Raw genomic sequence first — 21,652 nt, 5'->3', positions numbered from 1 at the left:
GCACTATGGAAGATGCAGAATACAGGGGTAAACTCTCTACTTTTATCATTTGCTTCCGTGCTTCTCTTTCCATCTCTCGCTCAACGTTAAAAAACATCATCAATGTAAGATATATCTCTACGTTTTAATCAACTGAAGATTCTAGAATTGCAGAAATCTTTTGAAGAGACGGGTGGAATCCATTGAAAAGGCTAAAGCTAGCAAGGATAACTCAAATTGAGCATATCTCAAGTCTGATATTTCAGCACCAGTCTGAGCGTGGTGTATAGATACAACAATTGCATACTGCAATTCTTTTTGTATGTATTGACCCTTGAGCCTTATATCAAATAACTCATCCTACTTCATTGCAGGACGCACGAACATGGTTTTGTCTTTATGTTAGGAAGAAAGGTGGTGAAGTTTGGATATGTGAATATTGTAACGTAGACAGTTATGTCTATGAATGACTATGCTGGTTTACTTCTTATTAATACCACATAAAGACATCAATGAAGGTTAAAATCTCCATACAAAAACAACTTCAACGATACTTACAAAGTTACAAACATAGAAGTACCAAGACGAGGCACTTGCTTCATATATATCACAACCAACGAAACACTCTCTCATCTTATTCATCAAAGAATACAATCATGAAAAAACTGGAAACATGAAAAACTGGGGTCTATCTATGAAAACGAAGAAACTAGACTAAATACATTGGCCAAAAAGATCTTGATATGATGATACTAACAATATCGGAAAAGTAGAATGCTATGCAAAAGGATTGCCCCCGGTGGATGAAACAGGGCCTTGAGCAGGGCTGCTCCTGCAGGAACACGCCAACTAATTACGGTTGGAGAAAATGAAGAAAAAAAAGAGGCCCATCTACTAGAGCTGGTGTAGCAATGAGTTGTTTCATGGACTACTACTAGATTAAGACATGATTCACAAAAAAATTACTCCATAATTACTTCATCAAAACCTTGCTCCTTTTAATTCTCTCACAATTTTATCCATGTGGTAAGAAGGAGACACAAATAGATTGATTGAGCAAAAGCCTAATATGACATTAAAGAACTTACGGTATGTGGGTGGTTGGCACTTGCCCGACTATATACCCCAAAGAGCCTGCTGAAAAAGCAGAGGTTTGGTGTGATGTACAGTCAGAAAGGAAGTTTTAAAATAACAATGCAAAAGAAATGAGAATACCATTTGGAGGGTCAAATGCAACGGCACCAGGGGTATATGGAACTGTATTTTGGGGAAACCAGGATTCATTCACATCATTAACATAAGTAGCCAGTCCCTGATTACTCGGGAGAGCTGCTTCCAACGAGCTCATGTCCCAGAATTGAGTCTAAATACACGTCATACAGTCAGAATCCTTGAGAGCATGCAGAACCACTAGAAAAGAAAACAAGAAATAGAACATACCATATTAGTTGGTGCCAAGTCTGCATCACAGGGAAAATCAAATGGATTTCCAGGCTTATGGGCAGTTGCAACTGGATGTGCTCCATCCTAAAATATCGGTTGCAAAAGAGCAGCAAGAAACAAAATGAGTTCAGATAAAAACGAATGTCCATTGAGACTATCAGACATAAGAAAGAGAGAGAATTAAATCAACCTCGGGAACAAAGGAGAAACTCTGCAATGCCATACTCGAATGCAGAGATACACTAGTTGAAGGAGGTTGGATCCCATATGAAGTTCTAAAATTTCCATCGTTTGGCAGAACCTGCAGGATATATTTTGCAAATAAGCCCAAGAAGAGAATCAGTTACATCAAAAGTGCAAGGGACACCAACCTCATACACACCACTGCCAAGAGATCTATTATCATTTGAAACATATAGAGCTGGAGCTTGACCTATATCGTCTAGTTTGTATTCAACTGGTCGTTTTCCAGTAGAATCATCGAATGCATTCCATTCCTGCAGCATATAAAAAGTAGTAAAAACTCGATAAACTTGAATTTTACAACTTCACATCCTTTATCACCTTGTACGAATAATGCTAACCTGAGTGTTATTTGTGGTGGTTTCGGCATTTTGCAGGTTGTCCTGCCAGAGTGCATGCGTCACCGCACTATGTTCAAGACTTGGTGGATCCTTTTGATTAGATGCACAATGATCAAGTGAGAAAGGGTTAAAAACTAGCAGATTATTTCCATCAGAAGATGGCACAGCAGCAGGGATAGAATTTGCACTGCCCATAATCAATGAGTTCTGAGATACATCAAAAGTTGCCCATGCTCCTTTCTGTGCCATCACCATGTCAGAAGTCATGCCACCGAAGCCAGCAATTGGTTGTTGCTGAGGCAGCCCAGTGAATTCTAATGGTGGAGGTTGTAGAGTTTCTGATGGTTGCTGCTCTGTGAGAGTTGGAGCTGAAGATATAGGAGATTGCTGAAACAAATCAAGGGGTTGGGGCAAAAATGTCTCTGGTGACTGCGAATTGCAAACAGTTTTAGAAGAAGTGGTGTTTTGTGGAGATAATAGTTCATTGAAGAGGTCCAAACCATTGAAGCTACTGGATGCTGAAGATTGAGGAAGAGAGGGAAGTGGTGAAGATTTTTCTTGGGATGTCCCAACAGACTGTTGGGCGTCAGCAGCAGCCACTGAGTTTACAGATTTGAAGGACATGGAATCAAATGATCCGATACTTCCCAAAGATGAAGTTCTCTGCACATAAGAATACTGGAATCAAGGACTGAGTTAACTAAAACTGCGCTGTCAATTTACATAAGATATCAGTGACAGGGACACACTAAAGTGAAGGGAGACTCTCCTACTAGAATGTCATAATTCCGTCTGATGCATTTCTTACCTGTGGATGCCCGACTCTCCTACTTCCACCATGTGCTTTTGAACTATGTAAAAACGTGTGATTCCCGTGCACCTCATTTGTGAAATTACTTAAAGTCTCGCTTTCACTGAAGGGGCTCCAGGTTTCTCTCTGAGGTGAGAGCACATCAGATCTGAATGGATCGCCTCCACTAGAGACAGAATAATCTGAAACTCTAGGCCATGATCCCTCATTTGCAAACCTCTCATCATATGCTTGATCACTAGATTGACCAGGACTCGAGAAACTAGACAACTTCCCATCGTAAAGACCGCGGTCTGAACCGGGCTTTCTGCCAAGTGAAGGTATGGGCTTCCCATAACGCCTTTCTTCATATTGAAAATCATAAGGTGGACTTTGAGAGAAAGAATGATAAGAGCTTGCTCGCCTCGTCTCATCTTCATGGCTTCTTATGGTCTGACAAATCAATTAATCATTATTCAACTTTGATGTCACATACTTATAGATGATACTCTAAATATAATATTGAGTGTTTTTGGTATCATTCTCATCGAAAGGTCCAACCTGTGGTTCTCTCGGAGGCTTATCAGGCATCTTTTCAATAGCATATCTCTTGTCCACATAAACATGCTTTATAAACTCACGAACTCTATCAGGATTGCTGCAAGAACAAAATGTACATGTAAGAATATTTTCTTTCCTGTAAAAGACATGAAAAATAAAGTATTAGAACTCGAACCTATTATCTGGAAGCCTCTGGCTTTGTGGGTCCCAGGCCTTCAAAAATATCTCCCGCGCACGCTGGAATAACAATTAGCATGACTAAAATCCAGGGTAACATTAGAACAGGGTAAAAGATCTAAAGGCACATTTACCTGATTTCCACCTTTCTGAAGTTCATCCACTTCTTGAGAAGTAAACTTAGCCATGGAAACAGACTTAACACGATGAGTGAACTCACGGCTGCAACTCAAACATACTGATTTGTCAATATGAATCTAGAACCGAAAGAGCATGCACCATCAAAGATACAGGAGAAATAAGAGTTTCAATATTACATAAGAAATTGACAAGCATGGTACATGCTTGCTTTGAAACGCAGTCAACAAAAAACCCAAAACGCGCAGGCCTAATATCAATTATCAACTATCTTGTTTTGTTGTCTCAAAGTACAATCTGTTTCTGATCACAGTATACTAGTTCATGCTGCAGACTAGAGAGTAATGGATCCACAAGTAAAGTAGCTTGAATTTATTTTCCAATCTATACATCAAATTTTACAAAAGGTATCTCCCCAAAATCTCAATTTCTTGAAGTCCAAGAGAAAAATAACTATATTTTAGAAGCACCACAACATTAGTTAAAAGGTTCGAACTCTTTTAAACCTGCATTTAAATCAAAAGCTGCACCTTGAACTATTAAGCATCGTTACCATCTATAGTTTATAGGAACATAAAGAAAACTTGGCTGAAAAGACAAATACTCACTGCACTCCACTGCATGGCATACATATAAATGTCCAAAAGTTCGTGCACACATATTGGGGAGCCTGCAGCCACAAAAATTGAAAAAAATCTCTCAAGAGATTGAATTTCAAACCAGGATATGAAAAACCAAACCAGAATGTTTAGCTTCATGGAAGCTCAAGATTACCAGCTTCTCACAGATAAAATTCTTGATTAAAAAAACTTGATAATCTAAAGACTCCAATTAAAAGTACAATCGAATGAAAAGCTGGAAATCAACTAAACCAAGATAACATCTGCACTCACCAATTTAAAAAAGGAAAACGAATAAATCGCAAGTGAATAAAATCATAACTAGAATAAGATTTATCCTTAAAAGAAACTAGCTTCATGTAAGCACAATAGTCCCAACTTCTCACTAACTGAAAATTGTTGGAAAAGAAGAAAATAAAAAATGAAATCTTTGAAGATTCCAATGCCCCCATCACATTCAATTGAAAGCTGGTAATCACTGAAAACCTTTCACAGCCAATTCACCACACAGCTTAAACTAATAAGCGAGCTCTAATTATAAGAAACAAGTGGTGCTATAAATTCACCAAATACTGCATTAAGGCACGCATTTCTATCGAAAAAAAATCAGTGATGCGAAAGAAGATTAGAGTACCAAGCTGTTGCAGTTGATGCATCGGCGATTGGGAGGGAGCTTCATCAAACCCCTGATAATTTTCTCGTTTCTCACCTCCTCCCTTTTGCTTCCCATTTCGCGATAATCTTCAAATCGCAACGCGTAAACTATAAATCAAGTAATCAATGAAAATATTGAGATGAATATGGTTGATTGAAATTTTTAAAGGAAAAATTTAGGGTTTTTGGATTTGTTTTCTTCTTCCTATCTTCAAAATTGAGAGAGCGTTACTTCGAATCGAATCAGCTCCCTCTCTGAGTCTCTGTTTTGAGAGAGGCTTCAGTTATGATTGATGTATAATTATTGGCTTATTGCCGTTAGGAAACACTAACGCCAGAATCTTTCCAGGGGTGCAGCGTTTAATGTAGCCGTGGTTCAGTTTGGAAAAAGGAGAATCGCCCTGGCTATATAAAATAAAGTGTGGATTGTTGATTCACTACAGTGTTTGGAATGTTTGGGTGGCTACTTTATTTCACAACATGGAAATACAATAAATAGTACTAACACTTATTATTGTCAGCATATTTCAAGACAAAAAGCAACTATTCGATTATCTCCTTATTTTGGTAGTGCGACTATTTTTGAAGAGTATAATTATAATTTCGCCAAAGAAATATGTTGGGTGTGAGCTGACATTTTGTGAGTATAAAAATATGGCCTAGCCCACCCAAAAATCTAGCTGGATGAACTCATATTTGCCAAACTCTAACACATGTATGAGTAATGAGTTATGCAGCAATTTGTGCACATTTTGTAGGGTGTCATATTTGTGTGCAAATCTATCTACTTTTGTTAAACGCCTATATAATTTCTTTGCTTATTTGGTTGTTGGTTAAAAGTGACATATCCCTAACTCTTTTGTAGGATGTTTGGGAACTTAACCCTGGTTGGTCTTCCTTATGAACTTGATTTAAACTTGTCACAATTAATCTACTAGTATAATTTTTTCCTTTTCAATTTTAATGCATTATTCTATCTTTAAACACTTTCATTATTCTCATATCTTATTGGTATTTAAATTGATGTTATTTGTTTTCTAAATAAAGTGTGGCGGACTTTGGTACTATAATTTAAAATGCTTACGTGACAAATGAAAAATGGATTATGGCGGACTTTGGAGGCGGGTTTTGAGGGCACTATTATTATGGAGGCCCTTTAACTTTGCAATCACAACAATGTAATGAATTGTTATGCGAATTAAATGCATTAAATCCAATTCCAAATTATAATTATATCTAAACCTTTTATGATTGAGAATATATTTGTGAAACATATTTAATGATGTTAGCATATTTTTCTCTCTCCATTAAAAAAAACAAACATGCATTATAGATTTAGCTTTTTCACAAGAATAATTAATGATAGCACCCGCTAAATTATACTCCTACGATATGATTCTGCGTGCATCATGTTTGTATTAGAGAATATGAAAATGATTTAGAGACATAATGGCAATGCCATAATGAGGGTTAAATGGTAATTTTATTTTACATTTTATTTTTAATTGAACTTATATTTTTTTTATGTACTTTGTTGCCCTTGTATTTATATATGAAATAGTATTCATTAAGATCTTGATAAGGTTAATTTGATTATGGAAGTAATTGGGATCCACAACTTTTGGCATTGACCATACGTTTAAGTTCTAAATTTTTTTCCGCATATTCCCTTTTTTTTATAATTTGCTGAAATTATACCATTTTTGTGTTAAAAATGAAAAATATAATAGTAAAATAATCAATTTTAAAATATTAAAAATTCCAATGCTTTAATAATTTTATAAAAATATAAAATTTAATACTTCCATTTTTGTAACATTTATTTTGGTTCGTCTACTTGAAAAATAATCACACATGTTTAACTTGTTTGTTTAATATTATAAGGCTATAAAGTTGATATTTTTTTTCTTTTTCTTTCTAAAATCTTGGAGTTCTTAGCTCACTTTACTATGGCATGCAACAAATTAAATTGATATATGCTATACTAATAGTAATTGAGTATGATTTTAATTTAAAGAAATGTTTTTAAAAATTATTTAGAAAATTTAATTCATTCAATTCTTAATTTTTGGATAATTACAGTCAAACCAAGAATTAAAAAAAAAACAAAAAAAACATGTTTCTAACTTATCTATTTAATATTTTAAAGCTGTATATTTTATATTTGCTTTGTAAAATATTAGAACCCTTAGCTTTATGCACTGTACCATGAAACAAGTTAAACATGATATATGATATACAGATTATAATTGAGTTTACGATTTTGATTTAACTCAATTCACCTTATCACAAAACAAATTAAAATTTGATTACTGATACTAATTAAGTTTACGATTTTGATTTAAGAATTTTACATTTTTATTTTGATTCTTTACTTTCAAATTTTTAATTCTTTAAAGTCTTCATTTTGGAACGTTCTTGTCTAACCTAGATAAAAAAATTATATGTTCCTAACTTATCTATTATTATTCTACAAGTATATATTTAATAGTTTCTCTTTTGATTTGTAAAATATTGGAGTTCTTAACTAGATTCACTGTATCAAGAAAAATTAAATTGATACTATATCATAACAATTGGGTTTAAGATTTTAATTTTTCATTATTTTTATTTTAATTATTTATTGTTAATGCTAATATTGACCACTATTAATATTTTCCTTTTTTATTAAACATTAAAATTTTACTATATCATGTACTAGTAACAAATTTGGAGTATGCAGTTTTGATTTTAAAATTAATTGAGATGCAGTGTTGATTTTAATAATAATTGATTATGCAATTTTGATTTTAAATTTTTCGTAATTTTAATATTAATGATTTTTTCTAATTAATATTAGTATTAAATTAACATGACACAAATGGTATATAACCTATGATTTTTTTAAATGCGTTTATTACTTCTACTTTGATATATGCATGATTTTAGTTTATCTCTAATTAATGAATCATTTGTATAATGATATTTAATTTGATTTAGCTTTCCTTAAGTAGATATTTATCCGTTTAATATGACATTAGGGTAAATTAGTCACAATATAAAATATATTTATGAAAACAAAACATAAGGGGTGGGTATGGCATGAAGACATTATGTCTCTAAATTACTATCCTATAATACTAAAAGAAATTAATGGTAATAATAGAGGCCATGTGAGTACCGAGTCTCATAAACTATGAATGGTGATTGACCATGAGTCTATAAATAAACTAATCCCTTTCTCTCTCTAACGAATTTCTATAAGGTTACCTAATTGATATTGATTGAATGCATAGACTTCTTTTTGTAGTAGCATAATATCTATTGAGATTATATTCTACTCCATATCATGAAATTAAAGTAAACTATTTAAAACTTTAAAAAGGCAAACTAGTGAATTTTGACAACAAATTATTACTCCCTCCGTTCTTGAAATTTTGTCACATTTTTTCCATTTTCATTCGTAACACAAAATTTGTCAAATTCCACTTTTACCATTTTTGGTAATAGCCTCATGTTCCACTAACTTATTTTCACTCACATTTTATTATAAAACTAATACTCCATCCGTTTCTTCATAGTTGAGGCAAAACTTTTCGGCACGAAGTTTAAGAAAGGGATATTGAATGTGTTAAATAAATAGATAAAAAAAGTAAGAGAGAGAAAAAAGTAGAGAGAATAAAGTAGAAAGTGAATAAAACAGAGAGAATAAAATAAGAGAGGGTAAAGCAAGAAAGAGAAAAAAGTTACTATATAGAGACATGACTCAACTATGAGGGAACTTCCTAAAATGAAAAAATGATTCAACTGTGAAGAAACAGAGGGAGTACTAGTTTAAAAGTAGGACACACCTCCTACTAATTTTTTCAACTCGCTTTTCATTATATTTCTTAAAACTTGTGTCCAGTCAATATGTGACAATATTTAAGGAACGGATTGAGTAGTACTACCTCCGTCCCCAAAAAATTATCCCACTTTGATCCGGCACGAGTTTTAAGAAATGTAATTGAAAGTGAGTTGAAAAAGTTAGTGGATTGTGAGACCTATTTTTATATATTATTTTTATAATAAAATGTGAGTATGAATGAGTTAGTGAAATATGAGGTCCACTATAAAAAATGAAATGAGATAAATTTTAGGGGATGAACGAAAATGGAAAACTGAGGTAAATTTTCAGGGACAGGAAGTAGTACTTCCTCCGTCCCGCACTACTCGCACATTTCCTTTTGGGCACGGAGATTAAGGAATGAGTGATAGATAAAGTCAACAATTACGGCTGTAGGTATAAATTGTTACTAAAAATGGAAAGAGTGCAAATAACTTGGGACGCCTAGAAAGGAAATAAGTGCAAGTAGTGCGGGACGAAGGGAGTATATTGTAGTAATAAGTGTTAATTAAAATTTGAAAGATGTAAGATATATAAAAAAACGATTGTGACAGGGCTTTCAAAAGAGTGACTTTTCAATTTTGGAGGTTGTGCAGTGGAGGCGATGTGATGGGAGTGAGTAGATTTATTTTGTTTTTGTGGAGTATTATTTTATTTTTTGTACTTGTTCCTTATTTTGAGACAAAATATAGAAGTATATTCAACTAATATAGAAGTATTCAACTGTTCTCACTCCAAATTTCCCTCCATTCCGACGCTTCGCCTCCCTCACTCCATCATATCCTCCATTCGTCGCTTCGCCTCTCTCATCACTCTCACTTCGCACGTCCGCCTCGCCGTTATCTCTCTCTCTCCTCTCACACGTGGTCTATCTCTCGTCTCACTATTCGCCGTCAAACGGCAGCAAGCAACGAAATTTGGTTGTTTTTGCGGTTTTAAATCATCATCAACGGAATGCCTCCAAAAAAAAGAGGCCGAAAATCCGGCTCGTCTTCGGGAGGGAGAGGGTCCGCATCCGGCTCCGGCACTCGGTACGACTCGTCGACATACCACCGGAGACATGGAACCTACGTCCTCCAGGCGGGTTTTTTCTTTTTTTGTTCTAGACCACGATTGTCATTCCTCGAGTGTACTGGACTTTTTTTTTGTTCCGGCTTTGGGAGAGACGCATGACCCTTATGCGTCACCTTTTAATATAACACATGACGATTATGCGTCTTTGTGCAAATCACCCGGTCGGGTGTTTTGCCACTAGAGGAATGACAATTGTGTTCTAGAACAAAAAAAGAAAAATCCCTCCTCCAGGCAGAAACAACTTCCACCCGAAGCATGAATACGGTAATTTTGTTTCCTTGCATTGTCCGATTTCGTACTATATAGGCCAAAAACTTGATTTTTAGGGTTTACTCTCTAGTTAGGGTTGAATATGGAGGATTTTGGTAAAATATAGGGTCTAGACATTGTTGATGTTTTTGTGTTGGATGATTTTTAACGATAATGTTAATTTGAATTTCATACAGCTAATAGGCCAGATAGGTTTAGTTTGGCCATTCACCATGGTGGTCTTTTTGCGAAGGATGAGTATGTTGAGGGGCGATTGAACTATGTGGATGAATGTAGTATCTTGCAGTTCGATCAGATGGAATTGGCATCGGTAATGGTGAGATTAGGGTATCGTAGAGAGATGATTTGTGAATTCTATTACTGTCATCCGGCCCACAATCATGCATGCCATGGCAAGGAAGTTGGTCATCCACTTTCGCCTTTCCTCGACGAGGAACACTTAACACGATTTTTGCATTTGGCTACCAAGCTTGAGAAGCTGATACATGTGTATGTTATTGAGACCACGGTGGCAGAAGCAAAAGCACGGCATGAGAGGGACCAAATGGAATATTTGAAGGATTATATCAATCCTAAGTCCAAGGTTGTGATTGAAGTAATTGACGAGCCTCCAATGGTTATACCGAAACAAAAGCCGGGAAAGAAGACGAAGGTGAATGGAGACATACCTTTGCTTGGATGGTATGAACGGGACATTGAGTTTGAACTATAACTTGAAGATAGTTTGGTTAAAGAACGTGAGAAGTAGGCCAGCATGATGTGTTGGCACAAACACACTCTGTTTCTGAAGCTTCAGTATATGTTGAAGCCGACTTGGAAAGAGCCCCACCACAAGTAGGCCATCGGCATCGATCCGAACAATGGATGGTGGCCCATTGCTTGGGCAGTTGCTGAATCGGAAGGCTACGAACGGTGGAAATTGTTTCTGGAATTCCTTGACGACGACTTGGATATATCAGCAAACCCTCCTCGATATGTATTTATGTCAGTCAGATCAGCAAAAGGTACAAAATTTACATGGCCTGCACATACTTTAATACAATGTTTATATTTCTTCAAAAATTAACAATACTTTGTTTATAGGGTTTGGGGATGATCATTGGTCAGAAATATCCCCAAAGCGATTTTGTGTGCAGCATATGTATAATAATTTCAAAAAGAGATTTTCCGGAGACATATTGAAGAAAAAGGATGTGGGGGATTTCATCCAGCACAAAAGTCGAGGAGTATGAGCAGAATGTGGATGCGTTGCGAGTGTTCAACCCAGCTACACACAATCATCTGCTCGGTGTGGCCCCGAAGGAAAAATGGGTTAAAGCCTTCTTCTCCGAGCACACAAAATGCGACACACAGGTGAAGTACTAGTAATCTTAAACTATTGTTATATATGAGAAAAGATATGCTGCGCTCCTTAAATGAGCGATAGATGAGCGACACTGCCACATCACCAATCTATTCCTTTCTTTTCTTTTTTTATCTAGGCCGCGTCATTTCATTTCTTTCCTTCGTTATTTTTTCCTTTTTTCTTCTCTTTCTTGTGTGTTGATGTTTATTTACTGAGGAAATTTTTAAGTTTCCCACTTGTCCTCTTCACCCACCTGCTGCACGTCTCATTCATCTTATCAGTTTGAATTTAGTTTCTCTCTCATACATGATCATTGATGTAGTTCTTTTTTAAACTAAATTTCCTATTAAGCTCACATCTACTGCTCTTATGCTGATTTTTATAGGATTTCTGTTTCTTTTTTTCATTCCCGCCTGGCGCCAGCCCGCCTATTCTTCATATCTGACCACGCCAATAATGTTCTTCGTGTTTCTACAATTATTTTAATTATTATTTTGTAAATTTAGATTTCTCAACCTCTCAATTCTATATTACTCTTTCTCTATTTCCTCTAAAAGAAAATTTATAGTTATTCTCACTTATCTATGAAAATTTGGAGGCTAATAAGTAGCAGCCAGTTATATATATGGATGGAGGTGATTGATGAGAATGTGTGCAAAATTGTGCAGCTAAACAACACGTCTGAGACATTTAACTCCAAGATCGTACTTGCTCGTGAAAAGGGCATAATAACAATGCTGGAGGAAATCCAAACACAACAAATGGAGCGCATACAGATTAGAGGGCAATGGGTGAAGAAGTACGACTTTCCAGTACCTCCTGCGATAAAGGAAATCATCGAGAAGGCAGCTTCTGATTCTACCTCTTGGAGATCGTTGTGGAATGGTGATAACGAGTTCCAAGTGTCAGGTCCAAGAGGTCAATTTGTGGTCAATTTGCGGGTGAGGACATGCAGGTATAGATGTTGGCAGCTAAGTGGTATCCCTTGCGTGCATGCGACAACCACTATTACGAAGAATCGGCAATCTATTACTGATTATGTATCAGAATATTACTCTAGGATCCGCATGCCAGCCTTATACGAGCATGTCTTGTATCCTATCAACGGGATGGAATGTTGGCCTAAAACTTCAAAAGTTGGCTTCGAGATGGACCCCCCAAACACAAAACGGCAGCGTGGGCGCCCAAGGAAGATTTGGAGAGAACAACCGAATCAGGTACTTTGTAGTGAATGCTTCAAAAGAGGCTTAAGAATTGCATGCAATATAATCATGTTTGAGCATGAGATGATGACAGGTATGTTTGCACGATAACGGTGTAGAAGAACTTCTACGAGCAACCGCGATTACATACAGAGAGAAAAAAAAGAGAACTACCTTCTGAAGATGAATGGTTATTTAGAGCATCCGCAGCGGTAAAGTGGCGTCCGTCCGTCCGTGCCAGCGGTGCGACACCGCTTGCTCGCCGCTGGCGCGGCGCTGCTTGATGCATCGAGCATGTCCGTGCCAGCGAGCAGCCTACGTGTCAACACCTGATTGGCCAACGGCAATGCCGTTGGCAATTTTCTTTTTTTTTTAATAAAAAAATGGATTTTAATTAAAAAATTCGATTAAAAATAAAAAAATATTTTCCCAGTTTCCAAAAAATTATATACGTTTTCTCTTCACTTTTAATTTATTTTTTTAATTTTTTCCCCTAAAAATATACATTTTCATCTATAAATACCCCCACTTCCACACAAAAAATTTCACACCACACTACACAATTCTCATCTAAATTCTCTCATTTTCATTCTTACAATTCTCAATCTTTCTTTTACTCTTACAACAAAAAATGTCCGGCACAGGCGATCATCCCTCCGACTCCCGCGGTTGGAACCATGAATGGTTCGGCTCACAACCATTTCCTAGTCCGGAAACAAAATTTTCAGCCCCTCCTCAAACCCAAAGTTCGCAAGCTCCGGGTGGCTGTCGGTCTTACCCGATGGACGACCAAGATGCCCCCGATGGGCAATACGGGTGGGCACCCAAATCACTCGTACCTAGAGCGGGAGGGAGCGGCGACTCTCAAACTCCTCATCTTCATACTCATGGTGTCCGCACCCCGTACACTCCGGGGGAGATGGATTAATTATTCAAAGCGTTTTTGTCTATCTCCGAAGATCCGGTGATTGGCACGAACTAATCTGGGAACCATTTTTTGTGGCGCGTCTATCGTCGACGGCTAACCTCCGTCGCACCGCGACTCCATCCGCCTCCTTTTGAGCCACCTCAACCACCCACTAACTCGTTGTGGGGGGTTTTGACCCAACTCAATTTGGCCGATAGGTCAACTATGACTTCCGAGCAACTTCGATCACATGTGGCAATGATACGGGGTCTTCAAAGAACATTAGGGGTAGAGACGGATGAATAGTCTTCCACGGAGGTATTTTTTGCCTTTAATTATGTAATTTTTATTTTTTAGGAGTTTAATTATGTAATTTTTATTTTTAGGTGCTTCATTATGTAATTTTTAATTACTAGGATTTTAATTATGTAATTTTTATTTTATTTGTAATTTGTAATATTATTCCGGGTATTTTTAATGTATTTAAATTTTGTGGAAATGTTTTTATTTAAATTGAATAATAGAATGGTGAGACCTTGAGCTTGTCTTTGCGGAAGAGCATAGATGTGGGTGTTGTGCTCCTGCTTAAGAGTAGGGAGTAAAAGTGGGTCTGAGCCCATATATACTTGTTGGTAAGAGTACGGATGAGGTTGCTCTTAAATGGAAGGAGAGAGATATAGGAAAGAAAGTGGTAAAGTCATAGTTCTGCAAAAAGTAATGATCGTATAGTTCAAAAGTTCAAAATATCCTTAAACGTACCAAAATATTCCTTATGTAGTTCACGAAAATTAAAAATACTTCCTTGAAAATAGGGATTTAGTGGAGAGTGAGGTCGCGTTGTTAAAGAAAGGGAAGTTACTTTAAATATAAATAAGACTATTTCTATTTTTCATACTAAAATAGAAAGATTTTTTAATTTTATGGGACGGATAAGATTTTAATTTTATTGCGGAAAAAATGAACTGAATCAGTAGAACCATACGTTCTCAATGAACTGTATATCAATCACGTGACGTCCAGATCATAATAATTACAAAAGTTGTAAAATCTAAAATAAATTAATTATTCCGATTTAGTGATCAAGCTGTGTTTCGGCCGCAAATGAAGAAAAAAGTCCAGATACAATAGGCAAACCCAAATTTTAAAACAAGATACTCCTGTAATTTTATGATAAATAGGAGTCCACAATTAACATATTGAAATTATAGATATCAATGGATAATACAAAAACTTGTGGCACAGATAATTCGATAATCGATACAAGCAGTGAATTACGGTCTACACAATTATTTGCAGTACGCCTATCAAGAACATAATCACTTAATAAAATCTAGAATGAATTATGAGATGGGATGAGAGCCTGTGACTTCAGTTAAGCACGTGGGACCAATGTCAAACGATTTTACTCGTTTATAGCAGTATTATTCCATATTCAAAGATGAAACTAAAAAAATAAAACTAGATATATGTAGTATTTGTCTCTTTCATAGTAGTATATCTTGCAAAAAAACAGCATAAAGAATACATTGAAGAAGAAGGAGGAATTCAGGTGAATCATTCTACCCATTTCTTCATCTTAATGTCTGTATTGGCAAGTCTTATTTGTTATGCATACTACTAGTATGATTCTATGAACAATGAAAAGATGGAAAATTGTATTCTAATCTTGAAAATATTGGAGGACAACTACTTTAATGTTACTAGATCCCAAGAAAATTTCTCAATTCTGCCCTCCCTTTTGCTGTTGCTTCATTCATTCATTGTTGTTAATTTTAGAAATACTGTATGATTCATCATCTGTGGCTATAGCTGTGTACGGTTTGAAATAAGTGAAAATTTTCAACTCTATTTTAAGAGTGTTTTTCAGCAGGGAGCTCCGAAAATTGAAGCAAGCTCATTTTGTATGATTTAAAATCACATAATTTAGTTGAATCTCATTGTTAATACCTGGCAGATATAAAGATATCTTTCTTACTTGCTTGTTGAATCATGCATTTAAACTTGAAAAGCAAAAAACACCTATGTTTTGCAGGAAAAAGGGTTAATTAGTATCAAATGGAAGGCGGCATCCATGAAAATCTGCTAGAAGACGAGGCAAAGTCGTCGTTTTTGAAGAATAAGATATGGAATGAGACCAAAAGGCTGTGGGTTGTTGCAGGTCCAGCTATCTTAATACCATTCTCAACATTTGGAATCCATGTAATCAGCCAAGCTTTTATAGGCCATTTTAGCTCCATGCAGCTTGCTGCATACGCCCTCGTCTTCACTGTGATCTTCCGGATTGTCCTTGGTGTGCAGGTGCACTATCTGTACACTCACAAATTTGACAATAAAATGAGATAATATGTGAAAAAATCATGTGTTTCTTCTTATAAACACTGATTCTGCAGCTTGGCATGGTTAACGGGGTTGGAACGCTGTGTGGGCAAGCGTTTGGCGCCAAACAGTATCACAAGCTAGGCGTGTATCTTCAGCAATCATGCATCATATTGCTCGTTGCCTCAGCCCTTTTGACGCCAATGTTTATATTTGCTGCCCCGATTTTGAAAACATTAGGCCAGGATCACGAGATTGCTGATGTGGCAGGGGATTTTGCTCTGTGGTTCGTTGCTGTCTCGTTCTTGTACGCTGTGCTGTATAGCTGCAACTCGTTCCTGCAGTCACAGAGCAAGAACTTTGTTCTGTCGTTCTTTGCAGTGGTGTCGTTGCTAGCACACATCTTCTTCTCGTGGCTTTTGTCTGTGAAGTTGGGGTTTGGTGTTACTGGTGTGATGGTGTCTACTGTTTTGTCGTATGTGATACCGAATGTAGGCCAGATCGTGTACATCACGAGTGGTGGTTGTAGAGAGACGTGGAAGGGGTTTACGGCCTTGGCATTCGAGGATCTTGGACGTACAATCAAGCTTTCTGTATCATCTGGTGTGATGATCTGGTTAGACTTAGACTCATATCCTGCTTATCTAGAAGTTTGTTATATTTTTTTATGGTGTTTCTACAGCGCGTGTTTCTTGCCGTATTTGTAGCCTAGAGTTCTGCTACAACACTGTGCTAATTCTTCTGGCTGGAAATATGGGTAATGCAGAGGTCACAATTGATGCTCTTTCTATCTGGTATACTTCTTCGTCCCTCTGTCTCTGGTTTGTAAGATCCATTAACGCGACTATAGATCTGTACATTGTTTGTTGCAGTCTTAACATCAGCGGATGGGCTCTGATGATAGCATTTGGGTTCATGGCAGCAGCGAGTGTTCGTGTGTCAAACGAGCTGGGAAGGAGGGATGCGAAGGCAGTAAAGTTCTCGATTTTGATGGCGGTTGGAACATCATTCAGCATCGGTTTAGTGTTGTTTGTGTGTTTCTTGGTGTATGGGGAGAATGCAGCGTACGTGTTCACCAATAGTGAGGAAGTGGCTGGGGCAGTTGCTCATCTGTCTCCTCTGCTCGCGTTTACTCTGCTGCTAAACAGCGTTCAGCCGGTTCTCTCAGGCAAGCGCAGCCCACTCTCTCTGCTAAGCATTGAAATATGCAAGTGTATGAGGAAGAAGATGAATATTGTGTGAAGCATTGCAGGTGTGGCTAATGGAGCTGGGCAACAAGGCATTGTGGCATATGTGAATCTGGCTTCATATTACTTGATTGGTTTGCCTCTGGGAGTCATTCTTGGCTATGTCTTGAAGCTGCAAGTTGTGGTGAGTCCGATCGAGTCGAGTCGAGTCGAGCTAAACTACTCATGTTAAGCTCATCTATGTTTCTCAATTGTTTAGCATTACAAGCCTAACTAACATGGATGTTTGGTAGGGTGTGTGGGTAGGGATAATAATGGGAACTGCTGTCCAAACTACTATACTTGTTTGGATGACTTGCATCACAGATTGGGATAAACAGGCAAGTACTACTCATCAATGGATTTTATCTATTACTTCATTTTCAATTCCAATTCCAATTCCAATGATTTTAGATAAATTTGAACTCATCATTCATCTTCAACAGATTTCGCTTGCTCAGAAACGGATCACCCCCATCCATATCTCTGCAAAATGAAACGGAGGAAATAGAAAAAAGCAAAAAGGGTTGGTGCTGTAGTAAATAAAATAAATCCCTATATGCATGTTTAATTTGCAACAAATATTTTTAGGGCCTCGTTCATAACAACAGAGTACTACTATCCAATTATTTTCTTTTAAATTTGCTTTCCTTCTAAATTGAGTATTTGGAGATTTACTTTGAGGTTGTATCATGATTTTTTTTAAATTAATGTATACTTTGATCTTTGATGGAATAGTAAATCTTTTTGTGAATATTTCTTCTAGTGCACTAACATCATAATATAATCAGCACAAAACCAATTAAATACCTAAAAAGAAGGAAATATGCACTGTAGCTTTTCATGCAAAATAACGTCAACAAAAATAGAGTGACTTCGGTCAAATCAACTTCGATATTTAATAATTTCCCAGGCTTTAGTGTTCACGAAAGCAAAAAAAAGTATGCAGGTCAGATTTAGCTTTTTCACATTAATAATTAATGATAACCTCGCACATATATTATGTGTGTGCATTAAAATAAAAACTAAGAAATTTATAATAATAGAGCCCATGTGAGTACCGAGTGTATAATAAAGTAATCATAGAGCCTACAAATTGCTTTATGAATAAAATTTCAAACTTATAAATTCTTTTTGGATAAAATCGGTGTTCTCTTTCTAAATTCGTTGTAATATCGTCGCGATTTTTGTAAGAGAATGTAATTTTAAAGTAATTGCAACATTACGATCATTTTGGTTTATTGGAGTTTGATTGTGATGCATGTACGAACACATATATAGTGCTATGGACACAATGTTTTAATGTAAAAACACAACTCGATGCGTGATCCCAAAAAAAATAGTAAGTTTCTTCGAATGATCAAGACTTGACTTAAAATCATTTTAAAATATTAATAGTCGTTTAGAATCTAGATTTAGGAGTGAATTCGATTTGTTGAAAGTCATCAATATCAATCCATCAAATCCATAAACAACCAGAAAAAAAAATACATCGTTATTAAATTTATATGCGAATCAAATATATTAAAGCCAATTCCAAATTAGAATATCTAAACTTTTGATGATTGAAAACATTAGTTTTGTTAGTAATATTATTCACCGGGAAATTATGGAAGTTTTCCATCTTTTCTTTCTCCACTACAAAAATCATTAGGTTTAGCCTTTTCAAAATAGTAATTTTATGATAACTCCCGGTAAATTATGCTACGATTCTGCGTGCATCATGTGTGTGTATTAAGATTTAAGAAATTAATAATAATACAGGCCACGTGACAGCTTCTAAATAAAATAGTGATGGTATAGTTTGACTTAACCCCTCTCTATATCGAATTTCTTATTAATTGATATTGAATAAGTAAACTTAGTGCTGTAACATCATGTCTATTAATATTCTAGAATATATTCTATTTCTAGTAAGTTGAAATATTTAAAACTTTATAACTAGTCAAACTAATGAATTACATATCGATTATCGCTATTCATATATTTTTAGAAACATCTTCAATTATTTACATTACATTGAAATTTTAATTTTTTTATTATAATATTAAATAGTGATTTTATTTTAATAATTATATTAAACTCATTTTAAAAAATATATTTTATATCTTTTTACTTTTTTTACTCATAAAATTTGAAAATAAATTTTGAGTTTGTTTTAGTGTAAACTAAAAATTACTAGTACTTAATATTTTACTCAAAAACTCAAATTGAGATGAATTTTGGAGTACCATTAATTAGAACTATTTACCTACTCCTTTTAGTGATATTTTATTAATGTCTAGGGATTAATGGTGATATTTTTATAAAATAGGAACTGCGAATGATATTAATGTAATATTAAGTGACTAAAAATGCAGTTGTCTCTAAATAATTATACCAATTATTTTAATCGTAGAAATTAAATTTAGGTGTCACACTTCATTGGAGTTGGATTAGTTAAGTAGAGCACGTTTATGCATCATCAATATTTAAAGGTGACACTAAAAAAATGAAAACCAGATTTCTGTTTCATATTTCCTATATAGTAGCTTGCAAATAACAGCAAAAGAATACATTGAAGAAGAATAAGAAAGAATTCAGGTGAATCATTCTAACAATTTCTTCATCTTAGTTATTACAACATCTTACTAACAGCTGCAAGTCTTATGTTGTTATCTACGTCTGAACAATGAAAACATGGAAAATTGTATTCCAATCTTTGAGCAGAATTACTTTAATCTTACTAAATCCCAAGAAAAATCCTATTTCCATTCCGCCATCCCTTGTGTTGTTGTTTCATACATTGTTGATTGCATTATGATCCATTTTTTCAACTCTAGAGTGGTTTTCATCTTGTATGATTTGAAATCACAAAATGAAGTTAAATCACCTTATTAATAAATGGCTGGTATAAAGATATCTTTGTTACTTGATTGATGAATCATGAGTTCAAACTTGAAAAAAAGATACTACTACACTCTTTAAGTCTTATCTAAAGCTCCACTTACAATTTCCTCATTCTGAAAAGCAAAAACACCTACTGATGGGGTACGTACTAAACAAGCCCAATAGCAGTGACGGCCCATCAGCCCAAAGCCCAAGGAAGAGTATCAGTTCGGCATTACCAAAGAGTTCGGCCCTAGCCTACAGCTCGGTAAAAGCCGACCAATCAGTTCGGCATTACCAAAGAGTTCGGCCCCAGCCTACAGCTCGGTAAAAGCCGACCAATCAAGCTCTACTCTCAGATCGGCAAAAGCTGCTCGGCAATAGTTCAGCAGTTCGGTCTCAGTATTCGACCGAACTGGGAGATAGTGGACTCATGCAGAGCCTCCACGACCTCCACTACACGATCTATTTAGTGGTGGACCCATGCAGGATCTCATGACCTCCACGACATCCACGATCTAATTAGTGATGATGTAAGCCACGACCTAATTAGTGATGATGTAAGCCACGACCTAGTTAGTGGTGATGCAAGCCACGATCTTAGTTCAATGTATAAATAGAACTTAGATCAGATAGGAGAGGGAGAGCTCTCTAGACACAAAATATCATATAGCAAGTCTGTATTTGTAAGCTGGTAAACCAGATCAAGCAATACAATCTTGCCCTCCTTTCTTCCCGTGGACGTAGATTTACTTCAGTAAATCGAACCACGTAATTCCTTGTGTCGTGATCTATATTCATTACCTGCATTTACAACCATCAAAAATTCGCCCAACCATCACTGGCGCCGTCTGTGGGAAACAGAGAACCAAATTTGTGATAAAGCGAGTTTTTGATCCTCTTCCACCAAAAAAAATGCATACCAGATCACGTAACACCCATAATACCGTTCGTGATAACCATGAGGAAGCTAGTCCAGCCCGCAGGTCTGGAAAACAGCCTCGGGGGAAATCTACTTCCAGTTCTCACGGAGAAGGAACAAGCCGCTCAAAGACTCATCGCACCGAGTCTTCCCAGCAGCCCAATTTGAACGAGGCTGTCAAGTTGTTTTTGGCCGAGAAGCAGGAAGAGTTCTTAATTTTCCTGCAAAAAGGCCAAAAGCCGGAGACGAAAACGGTGGATTCTCCCTCCTCATCCAGACATGAAAGTCACTACCGCAGTAGTGCCGTGTCTTCCAGGAAGAAGAATCCTCACCCCCGACATGTTCCTGTTCCTCCTCGGTACCGGAATCACAGGAGAACTCCATCTCCTCCATACCGAAGAGATGTCGGGTTCGCCATGTACGGAGCATTGAAGACTCCGTTCTCGGACGATATCACCCGAACTCCCTTGCCACAGAACTACCGAACTCCGTCAATGACTTATGACGGGTTAGTGAATCCTCATGACTTCCTGGGACGCTATCAGTATAACATGGCGAACCAAGGTCTCAATGAGGTCCATATGTGCAAGCTGTTTCCCGAGCTGCTTATCGGGAACGCAAGAAGGTGGTTCGATAGCCTCCCCCAAGGCAGCATTAGATCTTACCGAGATCTAATGGATGCTTTCCACAGGAGGTTCTTTCAGAAAGCGG

General features: G+C 36.4%; 2 protein-coding genes across 5 annotated transcripts; one reads left to right on the top strand and one right to left on the bottom strand.

Annotated features, from left to right (window-relative positions):
* Positions 1-466: 466 nt before the first annotated feature.
* Positions 467-5,375, bottom strand: LOC121752434 (probable ADP-ribosylation factor GTPase-activating protein AGD14). 4 transcript variants are annotated; one of them, XM_042147504.1, is made up of 14 exons: positions 5,179-5,374; positions 4,927-5,054; positions 4,281-4,342; positions 3,669-3,756; positions 3,533-3,594; positions 3,358-3,454; positions 2,815-3,249; positions 2,007-2,669; positions 1,794-1,919; positions 1,613-1,723; positions 1,420-1,506; positions 1,195-1,342; positions 1,068-1,116; positions 467-811 (listed from the first exon to the last, which is right to left on the bottom strand). In XM_042147504.1, the coding sequence occupies exons 2-14, from the start codon at positions 5,020-5,022 to the stop codon at positions 757-759; spliced, it is 2,079 nt and encodes a 692-aa protein (XP_042003438.1). In that variant the 5' UTR covers positions 5,023-5,054; positions 5,179-5,374; the 3' UTR covers positions 467-756. The 4 variants fall into 4 exon arrangements, with proteins under 4 accessions (XP_042003438.1, XP_042003439.1, XP_042003440.1 ...); XM_042147505.1 differs by having other exon boundaries at positions 4,927-5,033; XM_042147506.1 differs by having other exon boundaries at positions 1,068-1,113; positions 4,927-5,375.
* A 9,592-nt stretch (positions 5,376-14,967) lies between these two features.
* On the top strand, positions 14,968-17,907 carry LOC121753307 (protein DETOXIFICATION 22-like). Its single transcript, XM_042148565.1, has 8 exons — positions 14,968-15,158; positions 15,642-15,907; positions 16,000-16,541; positions 16,633-16,719; positions 16,798-17,093; positions 17,178-17,296; positions 17,406-17,492; positions 17,598-17,907. The coding sequence occupies exons 2-8, from the start codon at positions 15,665-15,667 to the stop codon at positions 17,646-17,648; spliced, it is 1,425 nt and encodes a 474-aa protein (XP_042004499.1). The 5' UTR covers positions 14,968-15,158; positions 15,642-15,664; the 3' UTR covers positions 17,649-17,907.
* The last annotated feature ends 3,745 nt before the right edge of the window (positions 17,908-21,652 follow it).

Source organism: Salvia splendens, chromosome 10 (genome assembly GCF_004379255.2).
Source record: "Salvia splendens isolate huo1 chromosome 10, SspV2, whole genome shotgun sequence".
NCBI lineage: Eukaryota > Viridiplantae > Streptophyta > Magnoliopsida > Lamiales > Lamiaceae > Salvia > Salvia splendens.
The sequence above is the reverse complement of the archived record's forward strand: the minus strand, read 5'-3'. Positions and strand labels throughout refer to the sequence as shown.

Coding starts and splice junctions, on each gene's coding strand:
- LOC121753307 (XM_042148565.1), top strand. CDS start 15,665: ATGGAAGGCGGCATCCATGAAAATCTGCTAGAAGACGAGGCAAAGTCG. Junction 16,542..16,632: donor TCATCTGGTGTGATGATCTG/GTTAGACTTAGA, acceptor CCGTATTTGTAG/CCTAGAGTTCTGCTACAACA. Junction 17,297..17,405: donor TCTTGAAGCTGCAAGTTGTG/GTGAGTCCGATC, acceptor GATGTTTGGTAG/GGTGTGTGGGTAGGGATAAT.
- LOC121752434 (XM_042147504.1), bottom strand. CDS start 5,022: ATGGGAAGCAAAAGGGAGGAGGTGAGAAACGAGAAAATTATCAGGGGT. Junction 4,343..4,926: donor GCATCAACTGCAACAGCTTG/GTACTCTAATCT, acceptor TTGTGGCTGCAG/GCTCCCCAATATGTGTGCAC. Junction 1,343..1,419: donor ACTTGGCACCAACTAATATG/GTATGTTCTATT, acceptor ACGTGTATTTAG/ACTCAATTCTGGGACATGAG.